General features: G+C 41.1%; 2 protein-coding genes across 6 annotated transcripts in view; both read left to right on the top strand.

The window, feature by feature from the left end:
- Positions 1-5,101: 5,101 nt before the first annotated feature.
- On the top strand, positions 5,102-15,710 carry LOC110537411 (transcription initiation factor TFIID subunit 9). Of its 3 annotated transcripts, XM_090192230.1 has the most exons (8): positions 5,451-5,515; positions 6,307-6,388; positions 6,871-6,956; positions 7,242-7,378; positions 7,479-7,613; positions 7,711-7,792; positions 7,989-8,099; positions 15,363-15,710. In XM_090192230.1, the coding sequence occupies exons 4-8, from the start codon at positions 7,343-7,345 to the stop codon at positions 15,515-15,517; spliced, it is 519 nt and encodes a 172-aa protein (XP_090048356.1). In that variant the 5' UTR covers positions 5,451-5,515; positions 6,307-6,388; positions 6,871-6,956; positions 7,242-7,342; the 3' UTR covers positions 15,518-15,710. The 3 variants fall into 3 exon arrangements, with proteins under 3 accessions (XP_021479108.1, XP_090048357.1, XP_090048356.1); XM_021623433.3 differs by lacking the exon at positions 6,871-6,956 and having other exon boundaries at positions 5,102-5,515; XM_090192231.1 differs by lacking the exons at positions 6,307-6,388; positions 6,871-6,956 and having other exon boundaries at positions 5,240-5,515.
- A 413-nt stretch (positions 15,711-16,123) lies between these two features.
- Positions 16,124-19,308, top strand: part of LOC110537410 (E3 ubiquitin-protein ligase Siah2) — a 29,968-nt gene continuing 26,783 nt past the window's right edge. For all 3 annotated transcript variants that reach the window (XR_016485022.1, XM_021623431.3, XM_021623430.3), the window contains exon 1: positions 16,124-17,153. Coding sequence is in view for 2 of the 3 variants with exons in the window: in XM_021623431.3 (XP_021479106.1) it covers positions 16,746-17,153 (408 nt within the window). In the remaining variant the exon portion in view is untranslated. The remainder of the gene's footprint in view (positions 17,154-19,308) is intronic.

The raw sequence follows: 19,308 nt of genomic DNA, 5'->3' as shown, positions 1-19,308 counted from the left end.
TCAACGCTAGTGTAAATACTAGCGTTGCTAAATGCAGCAAGGTCCAATAGTATAAAGAGCTTGACATCAACTAAACTACTGTGTGCTCAGACTGTCAAAGATCAGCATTTCCAATGGTTGTGATTCACAATTATTGAGATGAATGTACCAGCAGCTAAAGAACAACCTACTCACTTGATTTGGCTAGAATGTGACTCCTAGTCTTTGACGTTACCACATTACAGTAGCTAACTGTAAATTAAAATGTCATGATTTAGTATGGAGTGGAACTTTGCTTTCCTACAGGATACTTGCTTACTTAATAATACAAAACAAAATCCCTTTATATATATATATTTTTTTAATTAAACAGTAACATGCAAAACACAAAAACAGAACAGCCAGAGGGATTCCACAAAGAAATAGAAAGAAAAAAATAATAATACAAATCCACATTATATCAATTCAAATGCAGACATGTAGTGAATAATTTTTTGGGACATTTTTTTGTATACGTTTTAATGATTCTAAATAGTTTTCCAAATCAGATAAAAAATAAAGGGACCTTTTCTTCATAAATGTTGATTTGTGTATCCTAATTAAATAAAGAGATTTGACGTATTCAAGTTCAATTGTGGAATCAGTGTAGTGAAATAATGTCAAACTTAGATTTTCTTTTGCCAAGATATAGTTTTACATCAGTCCAGAACACTTCAATATGTGAACAATGACAGAATAAGAGTTCAATAGATTCAGTTTCTCGTTCAGAAAAACTGCATTCACTGGTCACTTCAGCTTTATATTTAGAAATCAAGCTCTTACACAGATAGAATCTATGGATAATCTTAAAGGAGATCTTCTTTCCTTTATTGGTCACCATAAATGTGTGTGGAGTGAGTCAAGGACAGCATCCGTTTACATCAAACGATAAAGCCCAACAAAATTTTGCAGTGGGAATAGACTTCCTGAAGAAAATATTCCTTAAACGATTGTTGAATTTCTTATCTAGTAAACCCATGCCATTCACCTGGATATTGCTTACAATAGGAGATATTCCAAAATATGCATTATTCTGGAGTAAAGATTTTATCCCACTAGGTATAGCTTTTATAACAGTGTCATATTTCATGCTTGAAACCTCAAAGTTGTATCTTTCCATAAATTCTCTCAGCGTAAAAAGATTCCCACTAATACTAACTGATTGGCTGACAAGGACATTGTTTTTCGAGAACCAGTTACGGTAAAATAACATCTTGTTTCTATGTAATATCGTCCCATTATTCTATATCAAACATTTGAGGTAAAAAGTTGTTTATTAAACAGCAAAGCCCAGCATATTAAAGCCTGCTTGTCAAAAGCCGACAATTTCACAGGAAGTTAACCCACAATATAGGGACATTGTACTAAAAAATTAAGCCCTACGAGCTTCTGAAGAACAAAATGATATATAATATTCCATTCAAGCAAGACTTCAAGCAAGACTTGAATGGAATAATTAAGGCCATAATTTTGTATTCGTTATTTAGGAGTGGGATTGGACGCCAATTATCCACCCCACATCACACCCTGACCTAACCAAATAGAGAATTTAATTCTTCACTAACCAGTTAACATTCTCTATAGAATCAAGGCAATCCTTAGAGTCACTAAAATAGTTATCTAAGGAGTAAAGATTCTCATAAAACTTAGTGTTAAAGTCTGATTACAACTCTCCATTCTCAGTGGTAAAAACGTATCTACTGTTCTTTTTGCCTTTTTCAAACCATTGTTTTCTGGATCTTATGAAGGCTCCTCTAGCCTTTTCCTCATAAAATGTATCTAGTTGATTCTGTGAATCCTTCAATTTAGCTTTCTCATTAAGATCAAGATGCCCAATCTCTGTGATATCCGCAACTGTCTTAGAGAGTTCAGCTACCTCACATTTCCTTCTTAAAGCAAGCCGTTTTCCACAAGTAATACAGGCTGAGCGGATTTGAAATTTCAGCAGTTCCCAATATTTCCCATATTCTACATTAGATGTAGATAGATTCCAGTAAACAGAAATTAGATTCTTAATCACATTTTCTAAATCATCATGCAATAACAATGAGTTGTTTAATTTCCAATAACCACCACAGTATTTTTTTATCATCATTACTGCACATTCTGAAAGTCAGCCATATGACTTTATGATCCGTTAGGACTGCAGGCAGTATTTTTTACCTCTACAGTGTTGGGCTCAAGACTAGAGGTTATCACCTACAAGTCAATTCTTGATTGTAGTGAACGATCTCTATTACTCCATGTGTATTGTTTCTCTCCAGAGTTTTTAACTCTCCATATGTCAATTAAGTCCAGGCTTTGGCAATCAATATGTAAATAGGTAGAAGTAATTTGCACACACACACACACACACACACACACACACACACACACACACACACACACACACACACACACACACACACACACATAACCTCAAGTTTCACAGCGCCACCTAGTGAGATTATTTAATTCATTGCACTTGGAAATTCACCATATTTTTGCAACATAGAATAGCTTTATATTTTATAAGAGCAATGTATTCACAGTAAATGTGTAGTTTTCATTTAAAGAAGCCACTGCTCCAAAACCGCCATGAAAAAGCCAGACTACGGTTTTCAACTGCACATGGGGACAAAGATCGTACTTTTTGGAGAAATGTCCTCTGGTCTTATGAAACAAAAATAGAACTGTTTGGCCATAATGACCATTGTTATATTTGGAGGAAAAAGGGGGAGGCTTGCAAGCCAAAAAACACCAGCCCAACCATGAAGCACGGGGGTGGCTGCATCATGTTGTGTGTGTGCTTTTCTGCAGGAGGGACTGGTGCACTTCACAAAATAGAATGCATCATGAGGCAGGAAAATTATGTGGATATATTGAACCAACATCTCAAGACATCAGTCAGGAAGTTAAAGCTTGGTCGCAAATGGGTCTTCCACATGGAAAATGACCATGTGAGAGGAAGGAGGCCTACAAACCTGACTTGGTTATATCAGCTCTGTCAGGAGGAATGGGCCAAAATTCACCCAGCTTATTGTGGGACGCTTGTGGAAGGCTACCTGAAATGTTTGACCCAAGTTAAACAATTTACAGGAAATGCTACCACATACTAATTGAGTGCATGTAAACTTCTGACCCACTGGGAATGTGATGAAATAAATAAAAGCTTAAATAAATAATTCTCTCTACTATTATTCTGACATTTCACATTCTTAAAATAAAGTGGTGATCCTAACTGACCTAAGACAGGTCATTTTTACTCTGACTAAATGTCAGGAATTGTGAAAAACTGAGTTTAAATGTATTTTGCTAAGGTGTATGTAAACGTCCAACTTCAACTGTAGGTTGGGAAGAAGTTAGGCAAAAAATAAAATAAAGTGGAACATATTAAGAGTAAATATGGAATGCTACAGAAAGAAATTGAACATGATGAGAATGAGGGTAAATTAACTGCAGTGGCAGGTGCAGTGAAGCTAAGTTTGATCCTCATCCCAATAGTGATAAAGGTGATTTTTGGCCCAGTGGGAGTGAGATATTTGAAAAGAATGGACCCTTGCCTATTGGCTTATCCATATGTGTTGTCAGGTTGGGTGGAGAAGAGATTGGGGAATGTTGGGTCGGTAAAAGTAACTCCAAGTGGAGTTGTGTTGATTTGTTGTGTTTCTGTCATCCAGAGGGAGCGTCTGCTTCGACCACGTGACTGGGGACAAGAACTGTGACTTGCGTTCCTCTCTGGAGCAGGGCGCTGTTGAATGGAGTGATAACTGGAGTGGTGTTAAGTGTTGAGGATGGTCAACTGAAGTTGAAGATTCCCGGTGTCTGTGGCGCCCGTCGCTTGGTGCAACACAGACCTGCTGAAGAGCTTGGTGAATCAGATAAGACACTGTCTGTACTACTGAGTTTTGATGCAGAGTCTTTATCAGATGAAGTCAAGTTCGAATGTGTCAGTTTTCCCATGAGAGCTTTTGTCCCAAACCCATTATGGTGTTTTAGGTGTCAAGCATATGGTCATGTGGCAGCAATGTGTGGGAGGGAGATTCCTAGATGTGAGAAGCGTGCAGGAGGACATGATACAAAGGAATGTGTAGTATCCGTGGAAAAAGTTGTGTGTGTAAACTGTAGGGATACCCATGGTGCTGGAGATCAGAGGTGTCCGGTGAGAGAAAGGCAGGCGGTGTTATATGCTGAAGAGAGCCCCAGGACAGCAACACAATTAGACCCAACCAAATCATGAGAAAACAAAAAGATAATTACTTGACACATTGGAAAGAATTAACAAGAAGAACAGAGCAAACTAGAATGCTATTTGACCAAAACAGAGAGTACACAGTGGCAGAATACCTGACCACTGTGACTGACCCAAACTTAAGGAAAGTGACTACGTACATACTCAGTGAGCATAGCCTTGCTATTGAGAAAAGCCGCCGTAGGCAGATCTGGCTCTCAAAAGAGTCAGGCTATGTGCACACTGCCCACAAAATGAGGTGGAAACTGAGATGCATTTCCTAACCTAATGCCAAATGTACGACCATATTAGAGACACATATTTCCCTCAGATTACACAGAGCCACAAAGAATTTGAAAACAATCCCGATTTTGATAAACAACCATATCTACTGGGTGAAATTCCACAGTGTGCCATCACAGTAGCAAGATTTGTGACCTGTTGCCACAAGAAAAGGGCAACCTGTGTAGATCAAACACCATTGTAAATACAACCCATATGTACATGTATTTATTTTCCCTTTTGTACTTTAATCATTTGCACATCATTACAACACGGTATATATACATAGTATGGCATTTGTAATGTCTGTATCCTTTTGGAGTGTAATGTTTACTGTTCATTTTTATTGTTCATTTCAATATTGTATATTATCTACTTCACTTGCTTTGGCAATGTTAACATATGTTTCCCATGCCAATAAAGCCCCTTGAATTGAATTGAGTAGTAGAGGAAGATGGGTCCAAAGAGAATCCCTGTGAGTAGGCCAAGGCCAATAGAAAGTGATAGGAATTGCGTGTGGTTCAATAAGTATATATATTTTTTTACATTCATGGCCATGGTTGTCAACTGTACCTCAGGAAGGGAATGTTTATCACAGAGGATAGATATTGTGGTGGCAGCTGCAGAGAAGTACTTGGGTGTATGAGATTTTACTGCAGAAGAGTTACAAGGTGTTTTGAACATCCTCTCAGGCTGCTGGACTGGTGTAGCATCAGATAGAGCCAAATTAGTGGAATAATGGGGAGGTTTTAATGGCTGTAGGGTAAATTGGTAGGGGGGAAATTCCCCGCAAAGTGTAATAAAATCATACTGCAGAATAGTAGGTTGATACAATAGGTGGCGTCTTGCACCTACAACATCTGTTTCCGGACCGGCATGATACAGAATATTATTATTATTATTATTATTCCATCTTCAACCTAGATTTTAGTGCGGAAGTGGATGCGCGGGAAAGGAACAAACGTGAAAATGGCTACTCCGAAAACTGTTCCTAAAGATGCACAGGTAGGAGTATACCACCTAGTTACAATTTGTGAAATGTCATAGTCTCAATCATTCACAGTAATGATGAGTGTTTAGTTAAATATCTATTGTGGCTTTGTCTTAAGTTTTTAAGTAGATTTTTGCAGTATTTTCAGCACATTATCTCGTTAGCTAACGTTAGCTAGGTGGCTAACATTAGTTAAGTTAACTAACGTTAGCTAAATTACGGTAGCTTGCGAGCTAGGTAGCTAGACAGTTATTTATCTTTTAGGTAGATAACGTTAGAACTAGAACATAAGACTTTCATTTTCAAAGTACATTTATGTAGGGTGCTGTTCAGAAATATAACCCCATGTCATTCTATTTGGATGTATTTACATAATGCATCTACTTGCCTATTGTATTGGGAACAGTAACTTAACTAGCTATAGTAGCTAGTTAACGTTAGTTTGTACTGATAACTAACAGGCTAACGTCAGCAGCTAGCATAATTTTTATTGTTTTATCTAGCTATTAGCTAGTTTATTTATCTTTATTTCAACAAGGAAGTCATATTGAAACTAAAGTTTCTTTCACAATTGAGCCCTGCACAATACACAAACAAGCACATAAAACAGGTAGGTATAGATAAATATACACAATGTAACACATTAAGAACAAAAAGTCAATTAAAACCAACACGTAACACGTAAAAATCCTGTCAGCTGTCTGAATTGCCCATGGGACTTCAAAGCTAATGTCTGCATTGACGAATTGATGACACAGTATACTGCTTTTCTAGCTTCTTGTCCTCTAATTCTTCCGTTGCAAAGGTTATGATTCAAATCCTCAAAGACATGGGGATAACAGAGTATGAGCCCAGAGTGATTAATCAAATGCTGGAATTTACCTACAGTAAGTATACATTCAACTCTCCCTTGTTTGTTATGCTCTGTGTGCAATATTACATATTAGCAGCTATAAGACAAACGTTAACGTACCAAAACAATAGTGCTGAGGGATTAGTGCTTTTTGTGGTCGTTTCGGTGGATTTCAGAGTCAATTTTTTTACACACTAAATGTATTATGTGGGTTGAATGCTGTAATGACACAGAATAAAACAATTAGTAAAAGCAATGACTATGATGGTTGTGATTGATTGCCCATTACTACTTATCAGTTATTAACCATCATTTATTCACATGAGTTTACTTAAATAAACAACTGAAATATTTAAAAAAAATGTGTTTTAGGCCTATTTGATGACTTTATTATTTCATATCTCCATAGAGCTGCTGTCTGACGAAATCACTATTTTAGTAGTTTTTGAAAGTAAATAAGGCATATTTTTATGACTGCTGAATATCAACTATTATTCTTATATAATGTTTTTTCAGGTAGAGAAGATGCCTCACGAAGCAAGTGCTCTATCCATCTCGATCGCTCGTTTTTCTATCTCTTCTCTCCGTCTCAGACCAGACAAGTAGGCGTGCAATGGATTATGGTCATTGTAGTTCATTACCACGATTTCTGGGCTAAGCTATTTATAATAATAATTACAACTCTGTATTACATCGCACAGATCGGACTTGACCTGATTCATCTCTAGAAAAACTGCACGTTGCGCTCACAAAAAAAAAATTAAGAACGAAATGGAATTTAAATAATTGAACAGACGTCGGTCAATACATTTTTAAAACCCCAAAATAACCAAAATGTTGGTTGATCACTGAGCACTACAAGAAAATAAAGTAATTTGATTTTACAGGATATGTGACAACCATTATCGAGGATGCCAAAATCTATGCAACACATGCTAAGAAGAACAATGTGGATGCTGACGATATAAGACTGGCGATCCAGAGTCGCATGGACCAGTCCTTCACCTCCCCACCACCACGAGATGTAAGATTGAGTAGCAGTGTCAAGGCCGACATCATTATTTGCCTATTCAGGTGTTCACATATGATCAAGACTAACTCCTGACTATGTTGACTTTGTGTAGTTCCTGTTGGAGGTAGCTAGGCAGAAGAACCAGACCCCGCTGCCTTTGATTAAGCCATACACTGGGCCCCGCCTGCCCCCAGACCGTTACTGTCTAACAGCTCCTAACTACAGGCTCAAATCCATACAGAAAAAGGTAACCTCATGATCTGCTCTGCACTTGCAATTCATCTTTATTGTATTCCATTCTGTTCTATTTTGTGAATCTTTCTGATTGTTCCTCTCCTGTGCAGATGTCCTCATCCGCGGGGAGAATTACAGTGCCTCGTCTCAGTGTAGCAGCTGTATCCAGCAGGTCCAGCACACCTACCTTTGGTGAGGGACCCTTTAGTGCATTAACTTTTCAGTTATATCTCTTCATTGTATTACATATTTTTCGAACACATTGTCCCAAGCACGTACATTGGGATTTGGGTTGGCCTTTTGGTGTGCAGCCCTGTTGCTACCATATCTGATGTATTTTCTGTTTCATTACAAAAACATTGACTCATTTTTTCTTGCATGTTTCCAGGCACTCCCTCAGTTCAGTCAGTCACTACCAAAGTGGGGACGCCAATGTCTCTGTCGGGGCAGCGCTTCACCGTTCAGATCCCATCCTCACAGACTGCAGCCTCCAAGTCCTGTAAGAGACTATCCTTCATTTCACACTGCTAACTTGTTTCAGACGGCTGGTGAACGAGTCTACTGTAGTTATATATTAGTTATATAAGTTTATACTATGTACACTGAACAAAAATATCAATGCAACAATTTATGATTTTACTGAGTTAATATAAGGAAATTGGTTCATTGAAATACAATCATTAGGCCCAAATCTATGGTTTTCACAATACTGAGAATACAGATAACTTAAGTAGGGGTGTGGATCAGAAAACCAGTCAGTATCTGGTGTGACCACCCTTTGCCTCATGCAGCGTGACATCTCCTTCGCATCGAGTTGATTAGGCTGATTGTGGCCTGTGGAATTTTTGCCCACTTCTCTTCAATGGCTATGCGAAGTTTGTGTATATTGGCGAGAACTGGAACATGCTGTTGATCCAGAGCATTCCAAACATGCTCAATTGATACATGTCTGGTGAGTGTACAGGCCATGGAAGAACTGGGACATTTTCAGCTTCCAGGAATTGTGTACAGGTCCTTGTACGGTCCCATGTCTCATTATCATGCTGAAACATGAGGTGATGGCGTCGGATGAATGGCACGACAATGGGCCTCAGGATCTCGTCACAGTATGTCTGCATTCAAATTGCCATTGATAAAATGCAACGGTGTTCGTTGTGCGTAGCTTATGCCTGGCCACACCATAACCCCACCGGCACCCTGTTCACAACGTTGACATCAGCAAACCGCTCGTTCACGTGGCGTCATACACTCTGTCTGCCATCTGCCCGGTACATGTGAAACCGGGATTCATCCATGAAGAGTACACTTTTCCAGCATACCAGTGGCCATTGAAGGTGAGCATTTGCCCACTGAAGTCAGTTATTATGTCAAAGTGCAGTCGGGTCAAGACCCTAGTGAGGACACAGAGCACGCAAGTGAGCTTCCCTGAGACGGTTTCTGACAGTTTGTGCCGACATTTTTCAGTTTCATCAGCTGTCCGGGTGGCTGGTCTCAGACGATTCCGCAGGTGAAGAAGCCGGATGTGGAGGTCCTGGGCTGGCTTTGTTACGTGTGGTCTGCGGTTGTAACATAGGTTGGACGTACTGCCAAATACTCAAAAATTATGTTGGAGGTGGCTTATAGTAGAGAAATGAACATTAAAATTCTCCGGCAACAGCTCTGGTGGATATTCCTGCAGTCAGCATGCCAATTGCACGCTCCCTCAACTTGAGACATCGATGGCATTGTTGTGACACCACTGCACATTTTAGTGGCCTTTTATTGTCCCCAGCACAGGGTGCACCTGTGTAATGATCATGCTGTTTAATCAGCTTCTTGATATGCCACACCTGTCAGGTGGATTATCTTGGCAAAGGAGAAATGCTCACTAACAGGGATTTCAACAAATTTGTGCACCTATTAAATTTGTGCATCTATTATTTGAGCTCATTAAACATGGGACTAACACTTTTTAAATGTTACATTTTTGTTCAGCCTGAATTTAGAGATTGTGTCACTGGCCTACACACAATACACCATAATGTCCAAATGGAATTATGCGTTTAGAAATTTTTACAAATTGATTAAAAATGAAAAGCTGAAATGTCAGTAAGTATTCAACTCCATTGTTATGGCAAGCCTGAAGGTTAAGGAGTGCAAATTTGCTTAACAAGTCATAAGATTTTTGAATGACTACCTCATCACTTTACCCCACACACTCTAAGGTCCTTCAGTCGAATAGTGAATTTCAAACACCGATTCAACCACAAAGACCAGAGAGATTTTCCAATGCCTTGCAATGAAGGGCACCTATTGGTCGATTGGTTAACAATTTTAAAAAGCAGACATTTAATATCCCTTTTGACCGAAGTTATTAATTACACTTTGGGTGGTGTATCAATTACACCCAGTCACTACAAAGATAGTTGTCCTTCCTAACTCTGTTGCCGAAGAGGAAGGAAGCCGATCGGGGATTTCACTGTGAGGCCAATGGTGACTTTAAAAACAGTTGCAGGGTTTAATGGCTGTGATAGGAGAACTGATGATGGATCGACATTGTAGTTACTCCACAATAGTAACCTAAATGACAGTGAAAATAAGGAAGCCTGTACAGAATAAAAATATTACACAACTTGCATCCTGTTTGCAATAAGGCACTAAAGTAAAACTGCAAAAAAAATGTGTCAAGGATATGTACTTTACATTTATTTTTAGGATAAAAATAAAGGAGAACCTGGTTGTCTGCTTTCCAACAGATACTGGGAGAGATTCAGTTTTCAGCAGGACAGTAACCTAAAACACAAGGCCAAATCTACACTGGAGTTGCTTACCACGACGACATTGAATGTTCATGAGTGGCTCAGTTAGTTTTGATTGAAATTGGCTTGAAAATCTCTGGCAAGACTTAAATGGCTGACCAACAACCGACTTCACAGAGATGAATAAAAAATTATTTGCAAATATTGTACAATCCAGGTGTGCAAAGTTCAATCATTTATTTTTCACATGTGCCGAATACAACAAGTGTAGCCTTACCATGAAATGTTTACTTAGAAGTCCTATATTTACCAAATAAATTATAAAAAGTAACACAACAATAACGAGGCTATATACAGGGGTACTGGTACCGAATCAGTCTTATGGCTTGGGGGGTAGAAGCTGTTGAGGAGCCTTTTGGTCTTAGATTTGGCGCTCTGTAACCGCTTGCCATGCGTTAGCAGAGAGAAGAGTCTATGACTGGATGGGTGTTCCTCTGACACTGCCTATTTACACAGGTCCTGGATTTTAGAAAGGTTAGCCCCAATGATGTACTGGGCTGTACGCACTACCCTTTGTAGATCCTTACGGTCAGATGCTGAGCAGTTGCCATACCAGGCGGTGATGCAACCGGTCAGGATGCTCTCGATGGTGCAGCTGTAGAACCTTTTGAGGAGATGGGGACCCATGAAAAAACAATTCAGTCTCCTGAGGAGGAATAGGTTTTGTTGTGCCCTCTTCACGACTGTCTTGGTGTGTTGGGACTATGTTAGATCGTTGATGATGTCGACAACAGGGAACTTGAAACTCTCAAACCTCTCCACTACGTCCCTGTTGATGTTAATGGGAGCCTGTTTGGCCCGCCTTTTCCTGTAGTCCACGATCAACTCCTTTGTCTTGCTCACATTGAGGGAGAGGTTGTTGTACGCTGACTTCCTCCCTAAAGGCCGCCTCGTTGTTGGTGATCGATCAGGCCTACCACTGTCGTCAGCTAACTTAATGATGGTGTTAGTTGTTTGACCACGCAGTCGTGGGTAAACCGGTAGTACAGGAGGGGACAAAGTACACACCCCTGAGGGGCCCCAGTGTTGAGGATCAGCATGGCAGACGTGTTGTTGCCTTCCCTTACCACCTGGGGGCGGCCCGTCAGGAAGTCCAGGATCCAGATGCAGAGGGAGGTGTTTAGTCCCAGGGTCCTTAGCTTAGTGATGAGCTTCGTGGGCACTTTCGTGTTGAATGCTTAGCTGTAGTCACTGAACAGCATTCTCACATAGGTGTTCCTTTTGTCCAGGTGGGAAAAGGCAGTTTGGAGTGTGATTGAGATTGCATCATCTGTGGATGTGTTGGGGCGGTATGCGAATTGAAGTGGGTCTAGGGTATCCGGGATGATGCTGTTGTGAGCCTTGACCAGCCTTTCAAAGCACTTCATGGTTACTGACATGAGTGCCAGGTGGCAGTAATCATTTAGGCAGCTTTCCTTCGCTTCCTTGGGCACAGGGACTATTGTGGTCGTCTTGAAACATGTAGGTATTACAGACTTGGTCAGGGAGAGTTTGAAAATGTCAGTGAAGACACTTGCCAGTTGGTCAGCGCATCCTTTGAGTACACGTCCTGGTAATCCATCTGGCCCCGCGGCTTTGTGAATGTTGACCTTTTTAAAGGTCTTTCTCACATCTGCTTCTGAGAGCGTGATCACACAGTCATCCAGAACAGCTGGTGCTCTCGTGCATGCTTCATTCTTGCTTGCCTCGAGCATAAAAGGCATTTAGCTCGTCTGGTAGGCTCGTGTCAGGGTTTTCTTTTGTAGTCCGTAATAGTTTTCAAGCCCTGCCACATCCAACGAGCGTCAAAGCCGGTGTAGTAAGATTCAATCTTAATCCTGTAGTTCTAGAACTACTCAAAGCTGTAATTGCTACTAAATGTGATTCTAACATCTATTCACTCAGGGGTGTGAATACTTATGTAAATGAGATATTTCTGTATTTCATTTCATTTGCTAAAATTTCTAAACGTGTTTTTACTTTTTCATGATGGGGTATTGTGTGTAGATGGGTTACTAATCATCCATTTAATCCATTTTTTATTTGGGCTGTAACTAGGGTTGCACATTTTGGGGAATATTCAGTCATGGAAACTTTCCATGGGAATTAATATTAATACCATTTAAATGTAGATGTTTTTTCCATTGGATATATTTACCATATCATATGGCGACAGAAACATAAACCTTTTACATGATCATAAGTAGACATAATTGCAAATGATTAAATCCTTCCAATAGAAAAAAACAAAACAATTTAGTTACAAATGTAACTTTAATTAAATGAGTTGACTCTTCACATGGGATGATTTCACTGAACAACAAAATAAAAATAATATTGAATGATCCCCAATGATCCATCGCATCTCCCAAAAACGTTTTCAACATGCATCTGTAAAATGATAGCCTAGAAACTAAAGCTTTGGTTGTCTTCCCCTCAGGCTTCCATGTCTTCTCCATGGATGACCTCAATGTCCACCTCTTGAACATCAGACTCTGAGGCCTCATCTTCACTGTCACTTTCCAACCTTGTTGAGGATGGCTCATTGTCAGGCTCAAAAAGCCTCAAATTTGCCCGGCTGGCCACCAATTTTTCAACCCTGGTCATCCCGTTGCGTGCTTTGGTGTGTGTATTCCCATACAAGGACCAGTTGCGCTCTGAGTCAGCTGATTTTTGTGGGATTTGGAAAATGGAGGCAACAGGGAAAGAGCCTCAGATCCACAAAGTCTCTTCCACCAGGTGGCTGATGTGATTTTGCCACGACTGCCATATTGCATTTCCATCCCAAAGCCCTTGCTTGGATGTGTACTTCGCAGACTGCCAAGAACCTTGCCCTCATCCAAGCCAAGGTGGCAAGACATGGTAGTGATGATACCACAGGCCTTGTTGATCTCTACACCGGACAGGATGCTCTTGCCAGCATACTTGGGGTCCAACATGTACGTTGCGGCGTGTATGGGCTTCAGGCAGAAGTCTTCACGCTTTTTGATGTATTTCAGAACTGCAGTTTCCTCTGCTTGGAGCAACATTGAAGTGGGCAGGGCAGTATGGATTTCTTCTCTTACATCTGCAAGCAGAGTCTGAACATCAGACAGGATGGCATTGCCTCCCTCAATCCGTGCAATGGCTACTGCTATAGGTTTCGGGAGTTTCAGGCTGCTTACCACTCTCTCCCAAAATACATAATCCAGGAGGATCCTCTTGATGGGGCTGTCCATATCGGCAGACTGCGATATGGACACTTCTTAGAGAGACTCCTTCCCCTCCAGGAGACTGTCAAACAAGACAACACCAACCCCACGGGTGTTGCTGGGCAGCTACAGTGTGGTGCTTTCATTCTTCTTACTTTGCTTGGTGAGGTAGATTGCTGCTATAACTTGATGATCCTTCACATACCTAACCATTTCCTTGGCTCTCTTGTAGAGTGTATCCATTGTTTTTAGTGCCATGATGTTCTTGAGGAGCAGATTCAATGCATGAGCAGCACAGCCAATGGGTGTAATGTGAGGGTAGGACTCCTCCACTTTAGACCAAGCAGCCTTCATGTTTGCAGCATTGTCTGTCATCTGCAATGTAGAGATCATTGTGTCTGTTGTCCCTTGTGTCTGTGCTCTTGTAGAATACTGGTTGGGGGGTGGAGATTATGTAGTTAATTATTCCTTGCCCACGACCATTCAACCACCCATCAGAGATGATTGCAATACAGTCTGCTTTCTCTATGATTTGTTGGACCTTCACTTGAACTCTGCATCCAGCAAATGAGTAGATAAAGCAAGTCTGGTTGGAGGGGTGTATGTTGGGGGAAGAACATTCAAAAATCTCTTCCAATACACATTGCCTGTGAGCATCAGAGGTGAACCAGTTGCATACACAGCTTGAGCAAGACATTCATCAGCATTTCTCTGCCTACGTTCCTCCATTGAGTCAAAAACTTCTGATTCCAGGAGGACCATGAGCTGTTATCAATACGGTGTCTGATTTATCATTTTCACCTAGAGTAACTTTTGTCAGAGGTTGCTTGTCGTGGGCGCTGAGGGAACTTTATGCACTGGGCCAGATGATTCTGCATCTTTGTTGCATTCTTTACATATGATTTGGCACAGTATTTGCAATTGTACAAGCTTTTCCTTCTACATTAGCTGCAGTGAAATGTCTCCACAAATCAGATAGTGCCCGTGGCATTTTCCTGTAAAGATTAGAAAAAAATAGTAAAAAAACAAAACAAATACAAAGTAAATAGTTAAGCAGTTAAACAACTAATTTTGTAAGATAAATGTTTTAAAATGAAACATATGGAAACAGGTGAATTAACACTCCTCACTTAGCAGGCTCAAGCAAGCTAAAACCCACATGGTAGCAAAAACTAACTAGCAGAAATTGTTAACAAGTTAGAAATGATTTAAACACACTTTGCTGTAGGGTACTATTTACTAATTAACAAATAATGTATGTCATATAAAATAGATTCACCCCATCCAGTATTGTAATCAACTTACCAGAAAGCATGTAGTCCTTTGCTCAGACAGTCCTTTGCTCAGACAGTGTTGGCTCGATAGCATCTCATTAGTGTGCAAGATCTTCAGAATCAGCTGTACATGTGATGGAAGAATGCACTGTGCATGCGAGGGTTGCAATTCCATTGAATTGGGAATAGTTTAACCAAAATATGCCACAAGACCTAGAATTGCCATGTGAATCCCACACAAAAAGGTTATAAGCTAACTTTTCTTTGATGAATTTAAGTAAAATTCCCCAAATTCCTGGGCTTAACTTCCCATGGAAAATTTCCGGAAAGTTTCCAACCCTTGGAATACTTCAATGGATATGAATACTTTCTGAATGCACTGTACATCGTTAGAGTAATTCAGGTCTCTGAAGCTTCAATTCAGTAGTTTGTGGGGATTGTCTTAGCATTTATTCAGTCAATAAATTGTAAATTCAAAATGTTAATAATAAATCATTATTTTTGTCTTGTTTTCCGACAGCCACACCATCCACCCCAACGGTTCAAAACGTCCTAATCAATCCCTCCCTGATCGGCTCTAAGAACATCCTCATCACCACCAACATGGTGTCACAGAACTTGGCCAGTGAATCGCTGAAAAGGAAGCACGAAGATGATGACTATGATGCATTATGACCTCATGGATAAGTAGATAAAGCAGGGAGGAGTCGGCTAGATGAAAGCTGTGTGCTGTAAATATTGTAGAAGTTAGTTTTGAGGTTAGCCAGCCAGTTTACAATTCTCCCATCACATTGTGTAAAATTATTAACTGTCATGCCTGTTTGCCACAAATTTTTGTACATACAAATAAAGATATTTGTGACAAGAAGAGAATAAATTAGTCATTTAGCAGACACTCTTATAAAGAGCGACTTATAGGAGCAATTGGGGTTAAGTGCCTTGCTGAAAAGGGTACATTGACAGATTTCTTTCACTTAGTCTGCTCAGGGATTTAAACCAGCAACCTTTCAGTTACTGACCCAACACTCTTAACTGCTAGGCTGTCTGCCACCTCCAATAGCAAGTCTAGTCCATTATAACTGTTATAATGGGACTTAAAATGAAGAAAGCAAGAAGTGAGTGAATACAATAGGGGTTTTCCAGTTGGTTGGGCATAGTTCAGATGTATTCCATTTAGTGGCCAATAGAGGGAGACTTCAGTCTATTGGCTCCCCAATCTGATTATCATTTTATTGGCAATATACACTTGAATATCAAAGCAGTAGGCTGGTGCTCTTTTTTTAATTTTTATATATAGTCCTGAGATGAACAGTAAGAAACGACTGTCCTGTCAAACCTTACCCAGCTACTAGGATACAACAATCATATTGCACATTAATAACTTGGACTTCAAACTGTCCAATAAATTATGCAGCGTTCTAAATGTTTTACACGATATATTATTTTACGATCAATGGTTTATCAAAACCTCTGATCCCAACGTTCATTTTACCCCATGACTACGGTCGCGGTCCCCTGCTCAGGCGTTGCATGCATCAACCATTGGTTGCTTGGCACGTCGACTGTCAGCGACTGACAGATTGCTATAACATGTGGTTAACTGATACATAAAATACCTATCCAGGCGTTGTAAGATCTGGGAAGCGCCAGCAAAGCCTGGGCAGAAGAAAGTGCACGTTATATAACCGCCCAGGCTCACTTTCTAATTGGCGCAGAAGCTGTCAGTCCAAACCATGCTCTCCAATGGACTACTTGCTTTCTGTCAAACACAGGCCGCCATGTTCTGTCCCCGGGGGCTTGTAGATTTCTTGGAGCGGAGTCTGCCACGCCGAGGAGTGCGTAAACAGTGTTCTGGGCTTCAAACTTCGCGCTGGGTTTATCCTAAAGAACTGAACTAATCGCTATGAGCCACCCGTCCTCTGCGGGCGGCGGGGGCGGAGGACTTGGTGCCGGGAAAGCTGGAGGAGGAAAGCACGGAGGTTCGGGAGGAGCTGCGGCCGCCGCTGCTGCAGTCGCCGCCGCCGGAGTAGGAGCTGTGGCCGGGTCTGTCTCGGCTCTACCTGCCGCTGTTGTTTCCTTGCCCTCAGCAGCACTACCTGGACAATCTGCTGAACTTACAGCCTTGTTTGAGTGCCCGGTTTGTTTTGACTACGTTCTGCCACCGATTCTGCAATGCCAGGCCGGGCATCTAGTTTGCAACCAATGTCGTCAAAAGCTGAGTTGTTGTCCAACTTGTCGAGGCCCTCTTACCCCGAGTATCAGGAACTTGGCTATGGAAAAAGTTGCCTCTACTCTACCGTTTCCTTGTAAGGTAAGAAAATACAGAGATGCATGGAATCCGAAATACGCAGATATCTGATTTTTAACTAGCTTGTTGTACTTATTGCCAATTAATAACTCGATTGACAGCTAAGAGAGCTCGTAGTGACTTTCACAAGTGTGTGTGTGAGTCCCTCGTGCGCTCCGGTAACTAGATCAAAACGAGTTCTGATGATGATACAAGGTCCAGGTCTGTAAATCTCCATACTGCATCTTTCCCATCAGATCTCTTCCAGTGTATTGTACTTGGGTAACGTTACATTAAATTAGTCTAAAGCAAACAAAGTGTATTCGAATTGAAGGTTTGGACGTTGATGCCACGCAGGGGTTACTATTGCATCTCTGCAATCTTTTTTTACTACTGGGAAGTAGCTAGTTATGATCTATACTGTGTTGTCGTCATGGTTAGTCACTTGCCATGTAATTGTCAGAGAAGACCATAATTGAATGGACCACAACATTGAAGAATGCTGGCCTGGCAAAGTACAAGAAGCCCTTGTCTGAACTAACATTGTCAGATAAAGTATCTGGTGTTGTCATAAGGACCAGATGTGTTGTCATTGTCTTTGTGAATCATCAACAGTACATTCTGTAAATCTGCTCAATCATTCACACAGTTATGACTGCTCAAATTACCTTTACAAATCAAAAGGTTCAGTTTGTAGTTCACACCCTTTCATTGGACCTGCTGAGATGGTGCTGATATCATCACTCTTAACTGCTCAATGAGGGGGTTCGATTAATCTTGCCTGTGTAGGTGTGTCTTGCACCGGCTGAAAGATGATTGCATTCCATGTGGAACCATTCTGTGTTTTCCCATGCAAAAAATAATTGCTTTTGATAAATATGCTTTATCTGCCTTCCCAGTGAGAACTAGTTGGAAAATTCAAAATGTATTTTATGGAAAAGAGCTTCTGGATGATGCACCATGCTGCCTTGTTGACAAAAGGATGCCTTACTGTTTGATTTGAGAAGGGCTCTCCTCCCTGCCCGCTTTCAACTGATGACATGACAGGCTTTTGCCCGGTTCAAACTGGGCCAGCGTAAAATAACTCCCTCAATGTCCCAGGGTCCTGAGGGTCATGAATCCTTTGGATTCCAACATTCAAAATGGAGCAGAGGAGGCTTAATGTGTACCATTAAATTGGCTCTCACTACTCTCGTTCATGCTTGCTTGGATCCACTCAGTCAAGCCATCGCTTGACTTCATGGTAGTGTGAAACACAGAAACACATGTATTCCCTCTCTCTGTCAGTCAGGGCAGTAGCTCCTGCCTCTTAATGGTGCTGTGATTGCATTGTGTCTGCATTAAAGATGTATCGGCGCTCTGTGGTGCTACAATCCTTTGAAAGGGGATCCCTGCTTCATCTTCTCATTCTCTGGCTGAGGCTAAAGGCTGTGTCAGAGAGAAGCAGGGATAAAGAGACTAAGGTCAGTAATTTGGTATTTAATACCTGCCTGTATATCCATATGTCCTCAAGTGTTTTCGTTGGGGTGCTAAGGCCTCTGCGAGACCCAGGCCTGCTGAGACGAACATTTGAAAGCTGTATGAAGCCCTGCCCTGCCATGTCCTTCCTTGTCCTTCCCAGCCCTGCCTCAGTCGTCAGCCGAACCATCTTCAGCCCTCATCTCTCAGTAGTACCAACAACACAGTACCCTTAACCTTCTCTAACTTCCACTGAGGACCGGTATCACTATGACCGATAACAGCACAGGACTAAGCAGACCCTTGACCCAAACATGACAGCTCTTGTTCTTCCAGTAGTTTTTCCTCTGAATGTCTGTGTTTATCTTCTCTAAAGCCTCAGCCCACTGCTCCACTGCACATAGAGGTGTTATATGGTGGTTTTATGCATGCCCATTTCCTCAGGAGCAGCTCATTGTTTAGGCTACATCACTGATGGTCCTTCTGGACATCCTCCCTCTATTCAGTGAGCTCTGTTTTATGCAGCTACTTTTGATGTATTTTGGACTTTTTCCAACCAGGTCCTCTCCTGGTGTTCGTGTTGTAACTGTCTCAGCGTTGGCCTGCAACCGCGTAATGGGATTAGACACGGATATGCTGAGCCCCAGGCCTGCCTGCCTCCCTGCCTGCATGGGCTGACAGTTTATTTCGGTAGGAGTCAATCTATTCTGGACCGGTTCCT

The sequence above is a fragment of the Oncorhynchus mykiss genome, chromosome 12 (genome assembly GCF_057628025.1).
Source record: "Oncorhynchus mykiss isolate SJ-2025 chromosome 12, ASM5762802v1, whole genome shotgun sequence".
Classification (NCBI taxonomy): domain Eukaryota; kingdom Metazoa; phylum Chordata; class Actinopteri; order Salmoniformes; family Salmonidae; genus Oncorhynchus; species Oncorhynchus mykiss.
This window is presented reverse-complemented; position numbering and strand designations above follow the sequence as displayed.

Excerpts from the sequence above, each read along its gene's own strand:
- LOC110537411 (XM_021623433.3), top strand. The coding sequence starts at position 5,453 with ATGCGCGGGAAAGGAACAAACGTGAAAATGGCTACTCCGAAAACTGTT. Across the intron at positions 7,793-7,988 it reads GTCCAGCACACCTACCTTTG|GCACTCCCTCAGTTCAGTCA; the intron begins GTGAGGGACCCT and ends GCATGTTTCCAG. Across the intron at positions 8,100-15,362 it reads GACTGCAGCCTCCAAGTCCT|CCACACCATCCACCCCAACG; the intron begins GTAAGAGACTAT and ends GTTTTCCGACAG.